This window comes from Pan troglodytes, chromosome 2 (assembly GCF_028858775.2).
Source record: "Pan troglodytes isolate AG18354 chromosome 2, NHGRI_mPanTro3-v2.0_pri, whole genome shotgun sequence".
Classification (NCBI taxonomy): domain Eukaryota; kingdom Metazoa; phylum Chordata; class Mammalia; order Primates; family Hominidae; genus Pan; species Pan troglodytes.
In genome coordinates this window covers 126,835,173-126,853,693 of record NC_086015.1, presented here as the reverse complement: position 1 = coordinate 126,853,693, position 18,521 = coordinate 126,835,173, and the positions used below count along the sequence as shown (strand labels likewise).

Below are 18,521 nucleotides of genomic sequence, written 5' to 3'. Positions count from 1 at the left end.
TAAGACTGTAATTATAGCAAAGACACTTTCTTTTTTTTTTTTTGAGACAGAGTCTTGCTCCATCGCCCAGGCTGGAGTGCAGTGGCGCAATCTTGGCTCGCTGCAAGCTCCGCCTCCCGGGTTCACGCCATTCTCCTGCCTCAGCTTCCCGAGTAGCTGGGACTACAGGCGCCCGCCACCACGCCCGGCTAATTTTTTGTATTTTTAGTAGAGACGGGGTTTCACCGTGTTAGCCAGGATGGTCTCGATCTCCTGACCTCATGATCCGCCAGCCTTGGCCTCCCAAATTGCTGGGATTACAGGTGTGAGCCACTGCGCCCGGCCAAAGACACTTTCAAATACTCATGATTGGATATGCCTCTGTGATTGACAGTGAGATTTCAAATGGGTTAAAGATTGCTCTGCAAAGAGGTTAACTGTTGAGATTGATACAGGCTATCTTCAACATATGTACATTGCTGTATATGACATTTACCTACCATTGTGCATCTGGGACTTCCTGATGGACCACAGGAATTCCCTTTTCTTCCCATTCTCTTCCAGATCTTTCTTCTACTTAAAACCCCTTATCTACAAAAATGAATAAACAACCCAATCTCATTTCTGATCGTGTCCTGGAATTGATCTAGGGCAGGGTCTGGAGAAGTGGTGGGAGACAGCAGACAGCTTTTGTTAGTCTTCTAACCCCACCACTTTCTCAGCCTCATCTGTGTGTTCCGGTCTCACTCTGCAGACCTCACTTCACAATGCTTTTCAGATCCTTTAATGAATAGGAAACTGATTTTGGGTATTTCTATAAAATACAGCAAAGTCTTAGAAACTTGCAGTGTCCTTAAGAAGAAAGATCCCTTCTTATCTCCCTGCCAGTTTTTCTTTCTTTATGGCTCAAACACTAACTGATTTTTGCCATGGAGGTATTGTGCTTCAGACTGCTTTTGTGAACTGGTTTGAGGACATAACCGTTGTCTGTTATATTTTTCCTTCTTGTGGAAACATTCTGATTTCCCAGTAATAGTCTCAAAAAGGAACTTCTGAAATGCAAGCTACATGCATGTGTTAGGCTCCTTTTATTCTGGACCAATTTTGAGGAAACACATCTCTAAAAGAGGCTTTTGAAAAGCTAGCAAGAGCAAGTTATAGTGTAGATATCTAACACAAATAGGAATGACAACAAATCCCAGAAAAACCAGCTTCTCAAACAGTGTGAAAACCAGAGGAAAACTCTAACTTGATTAAAATTAATAAGTGTCACAACATTAGAAGGGAAGAGGGAGCTGGAAGGAAACAGGAACCCACCCACACAGGCCTCACTGCTTGGTGACTAAAGCAAATAGAAGCAAATTGATGTGGTATTCAAAGAGGTGCAATAGCTAACATCTGTAGAAGGGAATGTACTGAAATTAAAAAAAAAAGAACTAAAAATATCAATGGTGGCAATATAGGGCACGAAGGAGCCACAGTGCAAGAAATAGGTGATACTGAAGATTCAAAAAAGGCGGGAGTTTCCACTCACGTTCTCATATAAAATGAATTGCAGAACAGAAGTCATAGGGAAATTTTCAAAGTTCACCATGTAAAAGAAACATTACAAAACGTAACAGAAAAACAATATGTATAGAACCCATGTATCTAGAAAACCTGATGAGGGTGTATAAGCTTTCAAAAAGTAAGACTACCAGAGGAAGTAGAAAAGGTTGGAATATACAGCTTATAAATAATCAGGGAGAAAAGTTACAGAAAACTTCGCTGAACTGAAAGGCCACCTCACTATGGTTAGTGAGAGTTTATGGTGTTCCACAACAAAATATTTCTTCCCTTCCTGAGTACTTAAACAATTTCCAGCATAAAAGAGCGGATTTTAAAATGTAATAGTTAAAAACAACTTGGGACCTTAAACTTGAAAGAAGAAAAAATCCCCGTGTAGTAGGAATTATTAGTTTCCTGGATAACAGACCATGCAGTTTCCTACAGCTGGAAACATTTTGAAAACACTTAGAAAAGCTAATGGAACTTTGAAAGCACCTTACCAAAGAGTATTTAACTTTAATCAGAGTAGTTAGCTGTTATCAAAGAGTAACTGTTATATAAATAAATAAAATTAACCAAGTTTTCAGACTAGCACTGTCCAATAGGACTTTCTGCAGTGATAACGTTGGAACGCTGTCCAAAACAGTAGCCACTAGTCACTTAAAATGTGGCTAGTGGGTCTGAGAAACTGAGTTTTTAATTTTATTTACTTTTGGTCGGGAGTGGTGGCTGACACCTGTAATCCCAGCACTTTGGAAGGCCAAGGTGGGAGGATCACATCAGGCCAGGAGTTCAAGACCAGCTTGGGCAATATAGCAAGACCTCGCCTCTGCAAAAAATTTTAAAAATTTAAAAAATTAGCCGGATACAGTGGCGCATATTAGTCCTAGCTACTCGGGAGGCTAAGGCAGGAGAATCGCTTGAGCCCAGGAGTTTCAGGCTGAAGTAAGTTATGGTCACTCCACTGCACTCCAGTCTAGGAGACAGAGCAAGACCCTGTTTTCCAAAAAAAAAAAAATGAAAATTCTTTACTCTTTATTTAAGTTTAAATAGGCACATATGGCTAGTGGCTGCACAGTATAAGCCTTTAGACCATGGTACAGAATGCAGTGTGATCATGTGGAATCCCATAAGATAGTTCAGATTTTACCAGGATAGAATGAAGTGGGAAGGAGGATAAACATAACGATGTAAATTTTGTATCACTCCAGAGTTCATAAATTTTTAAATTGATAATAATGAGGATAGTTATATGCTGATGTTTTCAGATTAGGAAAATCAATAGGGAATAAAAGCACGATTGCAGATACTGAAAAAGGTATGGAAGAGTATATATCAAACTGTTAATTAGAGCTTACCTCTGGAGGGGCGTGGTATTTTGGGGCAAGGGGGGAGTAAAAGATTACCACTTTTAATATACTTTAGTATATATTTATATATCACTTACATGAAACTTATAATTTTTAAAAATAAAATTCTATATTATATGTAATTGAAAACAAGATGAATGAGGAAAATAAGATTTTAAAGTTTTTTGAAAAAGGAAGACAATAGGCAGCTTATTTTATTTTTCGATTTAAAGAGAAATAGAGTTTTACATCTACAAATCCTGTTAATTTTTTTAATGGCAGGAGAATAATAAACCTATAGCATAATAGAGTATAGTAAAAATACATCATTTTTTATGTTTATGCAAATGGACTGATTAAATTTATCAAGATGAAAAGATGAAATGATGGTTACTGGTTAAAAACTAGTCTAACAATCTGTTGTTTATGAGACTGACTTTAAGTTTACTAAGGGACAAACCAGCTTGCCATGACCAAGTGTCAAGAAAAGCAGGACTACCCAGTTACAGCATAAGATAAAGTTGATTTCGGAGCAGAAGCTGAAGAGAACCTTAGTTCACAGTTTGTCAGTAGCAAGAACATGGGAGACACATGTTGGTGAAATCATATGATGAATGAATGATTATCTGAACAGAGAAACAAAATATGTAAAAAGCTGGCAGAAATGCTATAGAAGTTAAAAAATAGAATTGTTCTTAAAAGGTGTCACGGTTTGGGTATGAAGACTTGGTTTTGCCATTAATTAGCCCTGTGACCTTGATCTTAACCTCTCTCGCCCTCAATTCATTATGTGCAGTGAATACACTGGATTAGGTGACCTTACATTTTTCCCCACTTTTAAGTTCTGTGAGACTTCAACATTTCACTATCAAAATATGAAAATTAAGCAAATAATGAATTAGTAAATTATAGGGGTGGAAATAGCAAGAAAGGTGAAATTAAATGATAAAGGAAAAATAATGATAATTGAGGAAACTTTTTACCTATTTCGTCCTTAAAAATTGGATGTAAAAGGATTTTGAAAACATGTTTGGAGTCTGAGGGAGCCCAGTGAATAACCAACACCCTTTTGCTTGTTTATGTTCTGAACATTGAGCAATAACTCAAAGGAGTTACATAAGGATCCTAAAAATCACCTTTATTAGTGATAAAGGCTGAGGACATGCTTTAGTGTGCGAGTCAAATGGGTTTGCTAACTGAACTCCACAGTTAGACTCACCACTCACCCTGTCCTGAGCAGCAGCAGATGGGCTGTCTTAGAAGAAACCATGAAAACTTGAGGTTCTCTATGAAACCTCTCTAGTGGAGCTGAATTGAACACACCCCATTTATTCTTCCCAAATTTACGCTCAAATAAGTCATCCTTTCCAGAGGTAAAGTAATTAAAGGAGACTAGTACTATGTGGTGGAAATCCATCCTTATAGAAACCAGAAGAGAGTGGAAAGGTGTTTTCCCCCAGTAATAAGTACTATATATTCATTGTAGAAAAAATTCAGATGCAGAAGAAAATGCATAGCAGTCATAATCCAAAGATAACCACTGTTAACATTTTGGTGTCTATCCTTGAAGACTATATATTATTATTATTAAGTTTTAAGCAAGAATGAAATCATATATGTGTAGAATATGATAATTCCTAAAACAAATCAGATATTGGTAGGTGTAACTCAAATTGGTTATGGACCTCTGCACCGTAAAACAAGTGTGGTGGACATGTCTGTGGAGCTGCCCAGCTCAGCGTATCCTCTCTGGAATTTGTCTGGTTCTCAAGGCTGGACCCTTAGCAGCTACATCTCTATTCCCTGACTCTGCATCTTAGGCCATAGCTGGCTGATCCAGGGGTGCGTAACTGACCCAGAGTGGGCTAGTCAGGTTTTTTTTTCCTCCCAAGAATTTGGAATTTTGAATTGAAAGACAGAGATGGGGAATCACTGTAGATGAATCACATTAAGTCCATGGGCTGCAGCTGAGGTCTTGAAAGCTGCTTGGGTTTCTATTCCCTTTGAGACTTGTTAAACTTTTTGGGACTTTGTTGTTATTGTTTTACCTTGGATTAAAAATGAAATTGAACAGAATTGTTGGTAACCTACAAAAATAATTCCCCTAGTTCAAATTTTAGAAACTTTGAAAAGATGTTTCCAAGTAATTTATTGTGCAAATGGCATTTTTACATCGAGGTTAAATTTTAAAACTAAAATCAGTTTATTGCCAGTGGAAATGGAAGGGACACAAGAGGAGAGAGGAGTTTATGGTTCATATTTTCTTTTCTTTTCTTTGAGACAGGGTCTTGCTCTGTTGCCCAGGATGGAGTGCAGTGGCATGATTGTAGCTCATTGCAGCCTCAACCTCTTGGGCTCAAGTGATCCTCCTGCCTCAGCCTTCCAAGTAGCTAGGACTACAGGCACATGCCACCAGGCCCAGCTAGTTTTTAAAATTTTTTTTGTAGAGATGGGGGTCTCACTGTGTTGCACAGGCTGGTCTTGAACTCCTGACCTCAAGTGATCCTCCTGCTTTGGCCTCCCAAAGTGTTAAGATTACAGGCATGAGCCACTGTGCCTGGTGCAACATGTATTTTCAAGGGAGATTTTGAATATGGCAAGTCATCTAAATTTTTTTTGATGAGGTGTGCTTATTCTTATCCAGTGATTCTTGGTGGACCTCAACAAAGCAGTGCCACCACTTCACTTCACCACTTCAGAGTGCATTTTGGAAAATTGTGAGAGTATTTCAATTGCCACAATGACTGGAGATGCTACTGGCTAGATGTCCTACGATATGTAGACAGTCCAACTTCATGAAGATTTGTTCTGCATCCTCCTTGGCTTCTGCATATCTCCCCAGGCCAACCCCTCTACAAATATAAATGGACCATTTTGTAGTACATATTAATACTGAAAAATCTTCAGGAGAAATTAAAAAGCTTATTAAGTTAGAAGAAGGTTGTGGTCTTAGTTTTTGTTGCTGTAAAACAAAAATACCACAAACCTAGCAGCTGTGAAAACAATGCTCATCGATTAGCTCATAGTTTTCTAAGTCAGAAGCTGGGCTTGACTGGGTTCTTTGCTCGGGGGTCTCATAAGATTGAAATCAAGTTGTCAGCCAAGCTGGCTGATTTCTTATCTGGAGGCTCCAGGGGAAGAATCCACTTTCAAGCTCCTCCAGGTTATTGGCTGAATCTAGTTGTAGGTGTGAGGTCTGCATTTCCTTGCTAGCTGTCAGTAGGAGGTTACTCCTCATTCCTAGAGGCTGCTCTCCAGGCCTTGCACGTGACTCCCCTGCAGCTTCAAAGCCAGAGTGGCCTGCTGAATCCCTCTTGTTCTTTGAATATCTCTGACTTCCCCTTCTGCCACCAGCCAGAGGAAACTGCTTTTAAAGGGCTCATCTGGTTGGGTCTGGTCCACCCACGTAATATCTGTATCTTCAAATCAATTGACTTGAGACTTTAATTACACTTGCAAAATCCCTACACTGCAGTACCTAGATTAGTGTTTGATTGAATAGCCAAGGAACAGTAATTGTGGGGGATCGCCTTAAGAATGCTGCCCTACCACCATCATTGGTATGAAGCGAGAAGCTTAAGTGAAATGAAGGTATTGTCTCAAAATAATTAGGTAATTTATTCTCTCTGCACATTCTGTTCTGTAAGCATTACAGCATTTCTAGTTTGCATATTTAGTTGAAAAGGATTTCAGCGCAGTAGTGAAAATCATTGAAAATCAGTTTTGAGATTCCTGTTTAGACTTCAATTATTAAATTATTGGAGACACATGATATGTAGGGATTTCATTGGATTTCTTTCATATAGACTAATATTTCATATTATTGCCTGTGTGTGTGTGTGTGTGTGTGTGTGTGTGTGTGTGTAATGGTATGAAATCTAGGTTGTGAAATGTAAATTTTATTTTGGGATAGCTCGTCTTCTGTTTTGTCCTAAAAGTATCCCCTGTTACACAATGGCTTTATTGCCTCTTGCATTACAGTTTTTTTACATCTAATTCCTCTCCTATTCCTTGTTGCACCATTTAAAGAATACATTTTCAAGGTCTTTTTACAGACCGTACACTGATTGTATGTCTCAATAGGATTTCAAGGCAGAAGGATAGATTTTCTGTGATACTTTCCTCCGACCCCATCCCATGACATAACCTAGGAGATTATTTAGATTATTTTGACACTTTATAAATAAATAAGACCTAGCTGATTTGAAATAGTAATGTACTCCTTCAATTTCTCTACTTTGACTGTTACTTACTTTAGCATGTTATTCCAACTTTGTATAAGGTTACTTCTTTATTTCTATTATTAATACTCTTTTTTCCAAGTATTAGGCTGTACCTCTACATCTGCCCTTTTATTTTCCTGTGCTTGTCCACAGTGGTTTCTGTTACTCTAATTTTTAAATCCAAACTTATTTTCATAACTTACTATGTACATCTGACTGCATCATTATGTCCCCATTTACAAGTTGAAATACGTATTTTGAAAAATAAATTACTTTATTTCTTCTTTGCGTATCAATTGGGACATTGTATTTATTTGCTTTTGAAAATTTTGTGTAGGTAGGTCATTTTATCTATGAATTTCTTTTCAGAATGGTAGAGGAGGCATTATAAAATATGTGTGATTAAAAAGGGGAGAGTGCATCTGAGGACTGAGACCTACTGCTCTGTCATGCAAAGAAGACATGCTAGCCATTCATTGCTGTGTGTCCTCTCCTGCAGTGTCCTGTTGCTAATCAGCAGCCTGGATGTCTTTTTTTTTTTTTGAGATGGAGTGTTGCTCTCTCGCCCACGCTGGAGTGCAGTGGCGCAATCTCGGCTCACTGCAACCTCTGTCTGCTGGGTTCAAGCGACTCTCCTGCCTCAGCCTTCTGAGTAGCCGAGACTACAGGCATGCGCCACTACGCCCAGCTAATTTTTTGTATTTTTAGTAGAGATGGGGTTTCACCATGTTGGCCAAGCTGGTCTCAAACTCCTGACCTCAGGTCATCCGCCTGCCTCGGCCTCCCAAAGTGCTGGGATTATACGCGTGAGCCACCATGCCCGGCCAGTCTGGGTGTCTTTCTGCATACATGGATAGAATAGGTTTTCTGGGCCGGGTGCAGTGGCTCATGCCTGTAATCCCAGCACTTTAGGAGGCCAAGGCTGGCGGATCACTTGAGCCCAGGAGTTCAAGACTAGCCTGGGCAACATGGCAAAAGCCTGTCCATACAAAAAATACAAAAATTAGCCAGGCATAGTGGCAATTGCCTGTAGTCCCAGCTACTCAGGAGGCTGAGGTGGGAGGATCGCTTGAGTCCAAGGAGGTTGAGGTTGCAGGGAGCTGTAATTGCATCACTGCACTCTGCCTGGGTGACAGAATATGATCCTGTGTCCAAAAAAATGAACAGGTTTTCTGTCTAGGTACTGTCATCTGTCTTCTTGTTTCAAATAATGTTTTTCATTCCCCATTTTGATCTAGATCTGTCTTTTAGTTCTCCTGAACTTTGCAGCAGGAGGTGTAGCTTATCATATTTACACTTTAGTATCTACTTAACAGTGTTTTCTATTGAAAAAGACTGTAAGATTTGCAATGTGGTAATTATTTTGTTCTCCTGTCAGTTACCAGCAACATTGTGCAGCTTGATTTGTTTTTTTAATCCAATCTCCCCACTTCCCTCCCCCACAAATTGAGTGAAATAGTAGTTTTTGATAAGGCACAGAGCCTTATCAGGCTCAGGCATGTTTTAGATAAGCTAAGTCTTGTCAAGTCTGACTCTGTAGATCTCTCATAACTAATGCACAATGAAATAATATGATAGAATAGAAATAAAACCTAAGTTCTTGGTCCTGACCATCATTTACTGCCCTGGGCAAGTTGTGTGGCTTCTCTGAGCCTTGGTTTTCTTGTCTGCAAGTAGAGATTTTCTGTCCTGCCTATCTGCCAGGTAATTGTTAGGATCAAACAATATAAAGACTGCTAGAGAAATGTAAAAATTCTGAAATGCCCTACAGTAGCTGTTAGGTTATATCATCTAGAAAAGCTTTGGTCATTAAATCAATCTTATAAATGGCTTCAAATTACTTTTTTGCCACCACCACCCCCAGAGTTAAATCACTGCTATATTAAGGATGAGTTGGAAGGGGATTTAGAAGGACTTAATTTGCCAGTTGGATGGCCATTGAGATGGAGTGGAGATGGCAGTCTCACTCAATGCACTGGAAATAAAAATGGGGAAGACAGACCCCAGAATCACCAGCAGGACTTAGAAATGGTTGTACTTGAGGATGAGGGGAAGGAAGGACTGTTGAACCCCAAAGACTGGGAGGCTGGTTATCAAGAGGGATAACGGGCGGAATGGAAGGAAAGCATGTGCTTCCCCCTGAGGCTGTGTTTGAGCCGCTGCTGTGGCTCCCAGATGGAGCTGTCCAGAGGCAGCTTGGGATGTAGGCCCAGATCCCCAGGAGACAGGGTTGGATTGGACCAGAGAGCACCTCTGCAGTGAGATCATTGAATGAGGCAAGATGGGGACTGAGGGTGGAACTTAGTAGAATGAATGTCTGCATTGAAGGGCCTGCCAGGCAAGAAGAGCCAACAAAGGCCCTTCTCACCCCGTGTTCTGGAGTCCATGGTGGTTCTGTTCTATAGCGTATGGGACATGGAGATGCTGTACACTTATTGCTCTTAACAAGTTTGTGCATTATGAAAGAGCCCTTGATATCTGATAAGCTACTGAGTGGGAAGAGTAAATCCTCCTCAGAAAATCCTTCAAAGATACACAAACTAAAAATGAACAAACAAACAAAACTGAACAAGAATTTACATTTTGTTAAACAGCTTGTAGCCAAGTTTAAAAGTGGAATGTTCATTTTTCATATTTAATACTGCTGGCAGACGCTGCTCTATTCTTACTGAAACATTAGTTTATATGAAATAAAACTTTAATATCTTGATTCTTACTAATTCTCCTCTTTTTTCCCCTTTTTTCCTCTAGATTTTACATTGTGCTATAGGTAAGTATGGATATTCCCCCCTACTATGTACAGTGAATTCTGCTTATTTACAAAGTCATAGATGATAGGCTTGATTGATTTCTGTTAAATATTGAAAAAATGAAATGATTTAGTCATCATGTATGAAATTGCTGAAATTAGAGTGGCTTTCAGTTTCTGAAATCATAGGTACTATTTAGATGTTATGACTGAACACTTTATTAAAGTTCACAGCTATTTTGTTCTGTTAATTTAAAAGAGGTGTCTCCCACCTTCTCAGTGTAAGGGTAATAGAAACATTAGCATTTTTGTAAAAATGTGGCTGGAGTTCTGGTGCTGGGCTGTGTTGAAAAGCCCTCTCTGTGATCACTTAAATGGTATCATTCTCTCTCCTTATCTTTCAAATGGGAGTATTGCCTACCTCCCAGGTGAATATTACATGTTTGTGAGAGGGATTAAAGAAGTACTAAGTATAAAGGGTTATACAAATGTAGGGGATTTCTACTAAAAGCAGATACAATATGTTTTCTTTTCCTTTTTGTGGGGAGGGGCGAGTCATCAAATATTGCTGTGGAATAGAGGCATAACGTCTAGTTTGGGGTGGCTAGAACCTTCTAATTGAATAAAATCCAGTCTTGGAAAGTTGATAGAGCCCATAGAGCAAGCCCGTAGTGATTGCTGTGCACTCCAGGTATGTCTCCCAAAGGGAGGATTTGAAGTTGATACTTAGAAGCACTGAAAGTCAAAAAATTTGAGAACTGCAAATCTATATACCGTTATGGCCCCATCAATTTAATCCATAACTTAAGTGGGTAGTTGCTATATTCAGGGAAACTTACAGTTCAGATGGGCGCACAGGTAGAGAACACCAGACTGTCCACTGTGGGTCTAGCAGAGGTCACTGTGATATCTGGCTCCATTACCTTCTTTTTTTGTTGTTTTAGGGACAGGGTCCCAGGCTAGAGTGCGTTGATGTGATCATAGCTCAGCCTCCTGAGTAGCTGGGATTACAGGCGTGCGCCACCATGCCTGGCTAATTTTTGTATTTTTAGTAGAGATGGGGTTTTACCATGTTGGCCAGCCTGGTCTCAAACTCCTGGTCTCAAACTCCTGGCCTCAAGTGATCCACCCACCTTGGCCTCCCAAAGTGCTGGGATTACAGGCATGAGTCACCACGCCTGGCCAAGAACCTTATTATAAAGAATTGCCTGCCTTGGGCCAGGTGTGGTGGCTCATGCCTGTAATACCAGCACCTTGGGAGGCTGAGGCAGGAGGATCACTTGAGGCCAGGAGTTCGAGACCAGCCTGGGCAACACAGGGAGACCCCATCTCTACAAAAAATAAAAAACGAGCCAGGTGTGGTGGTGCATGCCTGTGGTCCCAGCTACTCAGGAGGCTGAGGTGGGAGGATGGCTTGAGCCCAGGAGGTTGAGGCTTCAGTGAGCCACGATCACACCGTTGCATTTTAGCCTGGGAAACAGAGTGAGTCTCTGTTTAAAAAATAAAAAAAAAAAAGGATTTAAAAGATGTGCATCTCTACTGGTTTCCCACTTCTTACCTGGGATTACGGGTAGAGAGTCCAGGGACCCCCTCAAATGATGTGCAAAATTTTATATGTATGTTTCTGTGTTTATTTGGAGGGGCATGTAGGGAGAGAATTCATAGCTTCAATTAGATTCTCTGAGGAGTCTGTGATTCCCAAAAGGCTAAGAAATACTGCTTAGGACCTTTGAATGGTAGATTTGAAAGTGGCTTGGGGGCTCATCTGTCCCGTGGTCTGCTTTCCCAGAGAAAACTAGTGATCTGGCCCAGCTCATACAGCTGGCAAATGGGGAAGCTCATTTGGAGACAGGTCAGTCTGACACCTGCCTGATTTCATTTTATGATGAATGGGTATTAAACTTTTGTGCAGTCTTACACGCATTTCCTTTTTAGTCCTTTTTAATTTTGAAATGAAAAATTTTATCCTTTCATGAACGGTTAAATAAATCTTAAGCACATCCTAGCAGATTGGGGGATATATTTGGCCAGAGAGAGTTCTGGAACCTCTCAGGCCTTCTCCACATGACTGAACCCTGCCTCATTCTTCCTCAACTCTCTTAACCTTCAGCTGTCTCTGTATAAAGCTCTCAGATGCGTCTTTTCCAAGTATCTTAGCCGGTTCTGGCTGCTGTAACAAAATACCATAAATTGGGTAGCTTATAAATAACAAAAATTTATTTTTCACAGTTCTGGGGGCTGGGAATTCCAAGATCAAGGTGGTGCTGACAGATTCCCTGTCTGGTGAGGGCCTGTTGCTCATAGACAGTAGCTTCTTACTGTGTCCTTGTATGGTGGAAGGGGCAAGTGAGCTCCCTTGGGCCTTTTATAAGGGCACTAACGCCATTCATGAGATCCCTTGTGACCTAATCGCCTCCTGAATACCCCACCACTTAATACTTTTGCAGTGGGCATTAGGTTTCAACATAGGAATTTTGGAGGGACGTAGACATTCAGGGTACAGCACCAAGCATGTGTACTATGATTTTTAGTTAATGTTAGTTTTATTTTAATACCCCAAACCCCTTTATCTGTCTTAAAATATACCCTTATATGTCTTTATAAAATTTCTCTACACCTGGAAATAAAGTTTCTGACAAGTATATTTTTTCATTCACACCAAGAAAATTATTGAATGCCTAGCACGTGTGCATACCAGGTGCTGTTGGGCAGTGGGAGTAGAGAGGTGAATGGGCTCAGACCTAGGTCCAGGAAACCCACAGTCAGATGGGCATCCCCTGAGTTCCTCTGGTATAGTGCATCCTGAGGACTGGTGTGCACATCACACGCTGCTCAGAGGGTTGGCAGGTTTGCTTCCCCCTCAGACTCTGAGCTCCTTGAGGGCAGATTCTGTTTCATTAAGCTCTGCATCCCCAGAGCCCAGCGGCAGGATCCTTCTTATATCCTCAAGGACCTTGTTCTGTCTGTGCATCTCTTGCTCCTGCCTCATCACCCTGTGCTATCTGCCTTTTCCTTCTCAGTGCACAAAATGCTCAGAGCACTCTGTCTTAAAAATCTTTTAACCTGGCCATTGACCCTGTATTTCCCTTATACTACTATATAACTGTTCTCCGTCCCTTTTCCCAGATTTATGGTAGGCTCTTTCTACTTCCTCATGCCCATCGATACCTGAACCCTGCAGTTGGGTGTCTGTTCCCCTTGTTCTACAAAAAAATCACCCTCTGGTCTAAAGTCAGCAACAATGTCTACTGGATTCTGAGGACACTGTTGGAAGTTCCTGGACTTAGCTACATGGGGCACCGCTGATGACTCCCTCCTGGAGATCCTGCTCCTTCAGCCTTCGTTGGACTGAGCCCTCCTGGAATACCTTATCCTCTGTGGTCCTTTTCTTTCTTTGGGTGCTTTTCTTTCTTTCCTTGTCCCTTAATCGTGAGTGTTTCTGGAGTTCTGTCTTAGCTCATTGCCCTTCTGACTGAACATACCCTCTGTGGGTGATCTCTTCTCATGGCATGAGATATGCATACCTTTCCAATTCCAAGCCACACCTGCATCCCAGACTCCAGCCCTGTCCACTGATTTCCTGGATGTCTGTTCCTGGGTGCACACAGGCACCTCCTCAGCATGACCCACACTCCCAGACTCGTTCTGCCTCACTATTCTGTCTGTCAGGGCTGCCGCCGGCCACCAGCCATTCAGTCATTCATCCCAGACGAGACCTTGTCGATGGTGTCTCCTCCTCTCTCACCGGCATGCCTGTAGCCAGGCAGTCATCAGGTTTTGTCAATTCAGTTTCCTGGGTGTCTTTCAGGTTGTCTTGTTTCTTCATCCCTACTTGGGACCTCAGTATGTCTCATCTGGATTCCCATGTATCTTCCTGAATTTCTAGGCTTATAGCAATAATAATAATAATGAGCCACCATTTCTTAAATACTTACTGTATTCCAGTGCTTTACATTCATTATCTCATTTACTTCCCATCTTCCAGCTGAGACTGAGGGTTAGAAGGTTTCCTGTCTTTGTTCTTACCACAAATAAATGTGTGAGGTGATGCATATGTTAATTAGCTTGATTTAGTCATTCCACAGTATATTCATATTTCATAACATCACGTTGTACACCATAAGTATGTGTGTGTGTGTGTGTGTGTATATTTTTTTTTTTTGTCAATTCAAAAAAGAAGAAATGTATCATGTCTTGCCAAAGTTCACACAGCACTAAGCCCTAGCCCAGGACTTGAACCTATGGCTGTGTGGCTCCAAGTCCATGCTCCACACTGCTCCTGTGGGTTTAGTTATAGGACCATTCTGAGCATGTCATTTGCCTACTTAAAACCTTTTGCTGGTTTAAATTTCTTCATGATCTGTGCCCTGCCCACTTCTCCAGTCTTTCCAGTGCCTACTCCCTGCCTCCCACTCCATGCTCATCTGCGCTGTGCCCAGGCTCTGCTCTCTGCCTGGAATGAGCAGCCCAGCCCCTTCAGCTGGCCAGCTCTGTGTGTCTCTTCCAGTAAACTTCCCTACCACCCACAGCTAGAGTAGAGACCCTTCCTCACTATTCTGTAATACCTTGCACCTAACTCGGTATTACACCTTCCACAATGTATTATGTGTGTGGTCTGGCACCGCACCCATGTCCCCACCAGTACCACTGAATATTTTTAGAGCAAGAGCTATTTCTTATTGATCTCTGTATCCTGGTAAGTACAGTAAGTACATAGTACCTAGCAGGAGTTTGGTGAATATTTGATCATCATCTTACCAAATTCTGGTGGGAATTTCCAAAACTTATTTCAAAGTTATTTCAGTTCCTTAAAGGAATTAGAGATAACAATAAGGAGTAAGCTGTTTCTAGCATTAACCTAAAGGCAATGCTTCATTTTTACTTAGATCACTTAAGTTTATTTGTGGAATGATGGTTTATTTTTCGGTAGCATTCTGAAAGTTTTCATTACAACAACTTAGTCTTCAGAAACTTATTTTAAAGCCTTGAGATACCTTTAGTTTACATATTGTTGATGAAAAGTATAGACTTGAGTCAGACTAGGGTTACTCACTAGCTGTGTGATTCCAGGAAGTAACTCAATTTTTGTGCTCATTTAATTCTTCATCAGTAAAAGGGGGATAAGAATACCTACCTCACAGGTTGCTGTGAAAATTAAATGGAAAAATGCATGAAGAACACTCAGCACAATATCTGAAACATGGCTGTATTGAAAATTGCCCAATAAAATGGTAGCTGTTATTATTACTTAAGCAACATAATCTCATAGAATATTAAAAGATTATTGTTCCTCTAATGTTCAATATTTAGATATATATAAATGTAACTCTTTCATATTCTTAATTTTCTTAAATTATAATTTCTTTGCAAGTGAGCACTTCAGGGCCCTTCATTCTTAGTATGAGTTGGGGTTGCGTCTTGCTCACGGTTGTGACAATGCAACTTGGCAAATACGGCCTCCAGAAACAATCAACTAAAATCCATGGAGGGGCTCATTTCTGTGTAGCTGTAAATGAGTTCCCACACCTCAACTTTTTCAAAGTAGGTGGTTTGTTTTGTATTGATAATAGAAGGATGGGATTTCTCAAATGCTGTGGCTGCAGCCCTCAATCTAAGATTTGCAAAGCTTTTATATTTATTCAGTGTTTTTCCTTTTAGAAATGAGAATTTAAAAAAATAGGCCAGTCGTGGTGGCTCACACCTGTAATCCCAGTACTTTGGGAGGCCAAGGCGGGCAGATCACCTGAGGTCAGGAATTCGAGACCAGCCTGGCCAACATGGTGAAACCCTGTCTCTACAAAAAGTACAAAAATTAGCTGGACATGGTGGCAGGCGCCTGTAGTCCCAGCTACTTGGGAGGCTGAGGTGGGAGAATCACTTGAACCCAGGAGGCGGAGGTTGCAACGAGCCGAAATCGTGCCTCTGCACTCCAGCCTGGGCGACAGAGTGAGACCCCGTCTCAAAAAATAAACAGACACCAAAACCCACCCTGAGATATGTTGTTTTTTTTTTTTCCGTAATACTGCAAAGAAGAGTTGTGGTTTTTTATTCATGTGGTGTGATTTGTGTTGAATGAAGTATTAAGAAGTGTTATATCTTTTCTGTGTCGTCTTCAAGATTAGATTGTGGAAGAGGCATGGGGGCTATGGTTCTCAGCTGACTCTGCAATATGGTTCCCCTCTTTATGGATGGGGATTAGAGGTGCAGGTAGTGGAACTGAAGATACTCTTGGTAAGATGTGACACTGTGCATTTAGTGAACTTTCATGTCAGAAATTGTACTACCAACTCTAGAAGTTTTCTTTTGATAGAAAATTGTAGCTCAGTCACAGCCCAGAGAGTTATATCTAAAGTTTAGTATTCGCACTTTAATTTCATCAACAGGCAGGGACAAAAGACCTTTCACTTAGGATATCCTGGATTTGTGGTTTCAGATATTTGCTGTGTGTGCCAGCTTGCACTCCTCCCTCAAACAGAAGACACTTTATTAAAAAATTTTAAGTGAATTCCAAAAAAATTATAATCACCTTAATATTCATTGGTAGCGTATGGCTCCAGACTGATTTTATTAGGTAACAAAGGTTGCCAGGTAGGAAGCAGAGCAGCCGCTAGGGAGACCCACCCCTCTTCCTACCAAAAAAATCTTTCCAGCCCACTAATTAGAGCTAACTGAATCCTCCCTTGAACTGTAACACTCCCTCCTCTGCCCCCCCTACTTTGAGAGGGCCAAGCTTTTATCAGTCATTCACAATGCAGTATTGTAAAGGAACTGCCATCACTTATTTTTAAAACCAGACACAGAACCCACCAAATTTTAGCAGAAGAGAACTCTGGAAGGAGAGCATCTTAGAGGGAAGGGGGGAATTCCTCCAAATTTCTCTCTCCTGGAATTCTGCTTTCACACCTGTGCCCAGCCTTCAGCAGTGTGGCTGGGCACAGAAACATTACTGCATTGTTTCCACTTAGCTGACATTTTAAAAATGAACCTTACCAAATTGTAAGAAAGAGACAAAAAGGAATAATTACCCAAAATACAGACAGTACAGTGTAAAAACCACCATCCCCAAAGAACAAGTTTCTGATCCAAAGCTCTAACTCTCTTTTAGTTTCTGGGGGCTGGCGCAGCTTCTACTGGCTCTCTTTAAGCCTTGTTCTTACCGGGACCCCTGTCACAAATATGGATAACAAACATTTCTTATTCAGATTTAAATATTGCTTTCTGCCTGGGAGCATGTTTAGTGGTGGTGATGGCAGGGGGATCGGGGAGAAAGGGATGTAACCTAGCCAGGCAGCTAGCCTGTCTCCCCTGCTTAGAGGCTTCTAAGGCTGACCCCTGGAGAGCCGCCTGGGGAGATTGGAGGCCTGGGTAGGAGGTTGCCAAATCCAACCTTCCCCTCCTTTGCAATTAATTCTGCCTTTGTCATTTATTCAAATACAGTAGTTTTCCAGCATCCTGACAATGGAGCTCTAACGGTCAAGACCATAAGTGGTCATATTCAAACTTTAATCTTTCCCAAATCAGTTAAGCCCTTCAGACCAGACCAGCTTAGTAGCCTCCCTCTGCCTTAGCTCTGGTTCATTCTGTTGTCTCCTGATCAAATGTTCCCTGCTCCCCTCCAGACAAGGAGAGAAGAAAATGCACCTGCATCTTGTGCTCCTGATACACAAAGCTTCAGCCCCTGTTCTCTGAATAAACCTTGCTTTTTCACACCTCCATAATTTTGTACATATGGTTTCCTTGGCCTGGAACACCAAGCTCTGTTAGTTGTTCCCTGCTCTGTGTGAATGTAACTGAGATGAAGGAAAGGAAGAGAGAAATAGAGCATGCTCATTTGTAGCCTAAAGAGCCTGAGCAGGGAGGGTGGAAGACTTACCCAGGTATACACCACCTGGTACCTCGCACTTTGCAAGCACTCAGTGAGCAGCACCCAAGTATGAGGCAAAAACAGTCCCCGAGGATTTCTGTGCCTAGTTGGAGTTCAGAAGGGAAAGCTATGAAGAGAGCCCAGATCAGGGAATTTTATCCTCTGCTGTCCCTGCAGGAACAACTAAGTGTTTCTTTGGAATGGAAACCTATTATTGAGACCTTAAGGTGCCTTCTCTATGAGATAGTATTAGCTGGCTGTCCAGTCCGTCAGAAATCAACCCAGGGCACACCCTGTTGGAAACATTACTAGTCGTTTGACAAGTCAGACACCTTCCCTCTGGGCCTAGTTTCCACATGTGAAAAACGAGGGCATTGGACTGAATACGTGATGATCTCTATCATTCCTTACAGCCACTCGTTCTGAAATTCTGTGAACCTGTAAATGTGATGTTGCTTCAGAAATGAATGTCAATGATCTGAGTAGTGATGTAAAGGGAGGGTATGCTAGATGTTTAAACGTGCCAAAGTATGAGTGTTTGGAAATTCATTTCAAGTACAGTAGTTCTACTACCCTTTTCCCTCTAGATAAATTTTGAAAGTCCCATCAGAATGCAGAATTGAGAGAGGACACACACATAACACGTTTTCTGTAACAGACGTTTACTGTAACAGACGTTTACTATGGTCACCACTAGATGGCACCCTTGTATTAGTAAGGAAATTTTTCTCAGAAATTATAGGGCTTCGGGATGGCTTCTAATAAAAATAGATAGTAATTAATCAATAGCTGAAACTGAGGAATGAGCA

At 41.2% G+C, this 18,521-nt stretch overlaps 1 protein-coding gene across 2 annotated transcripts in view; it reads left to right on the top strand.

The window, feature by feature from the left end:
- The window catches only part of HACD2 (3-hydroxyacyl-CoA dehydratase 2), a 96,399-nt gene that overhangs the window by 7,853 nt on the left and 70,025 nt on the right, over positions 1 to 18,521 (top strand). For both annotated transcript variants that reach the window (XM_001168034.8, XM_024355618.3), the window contains exon 3: positions 9,851 to 9,869. In XM_001168034.8, the coding sequence (XP_001168034.1) occupies positions 9,851 to 9,869 (19 nt within the window). The remainder of the gene's footprint in view (positions 1 to 9,850; positions 9,870 to 18,521) is intronic.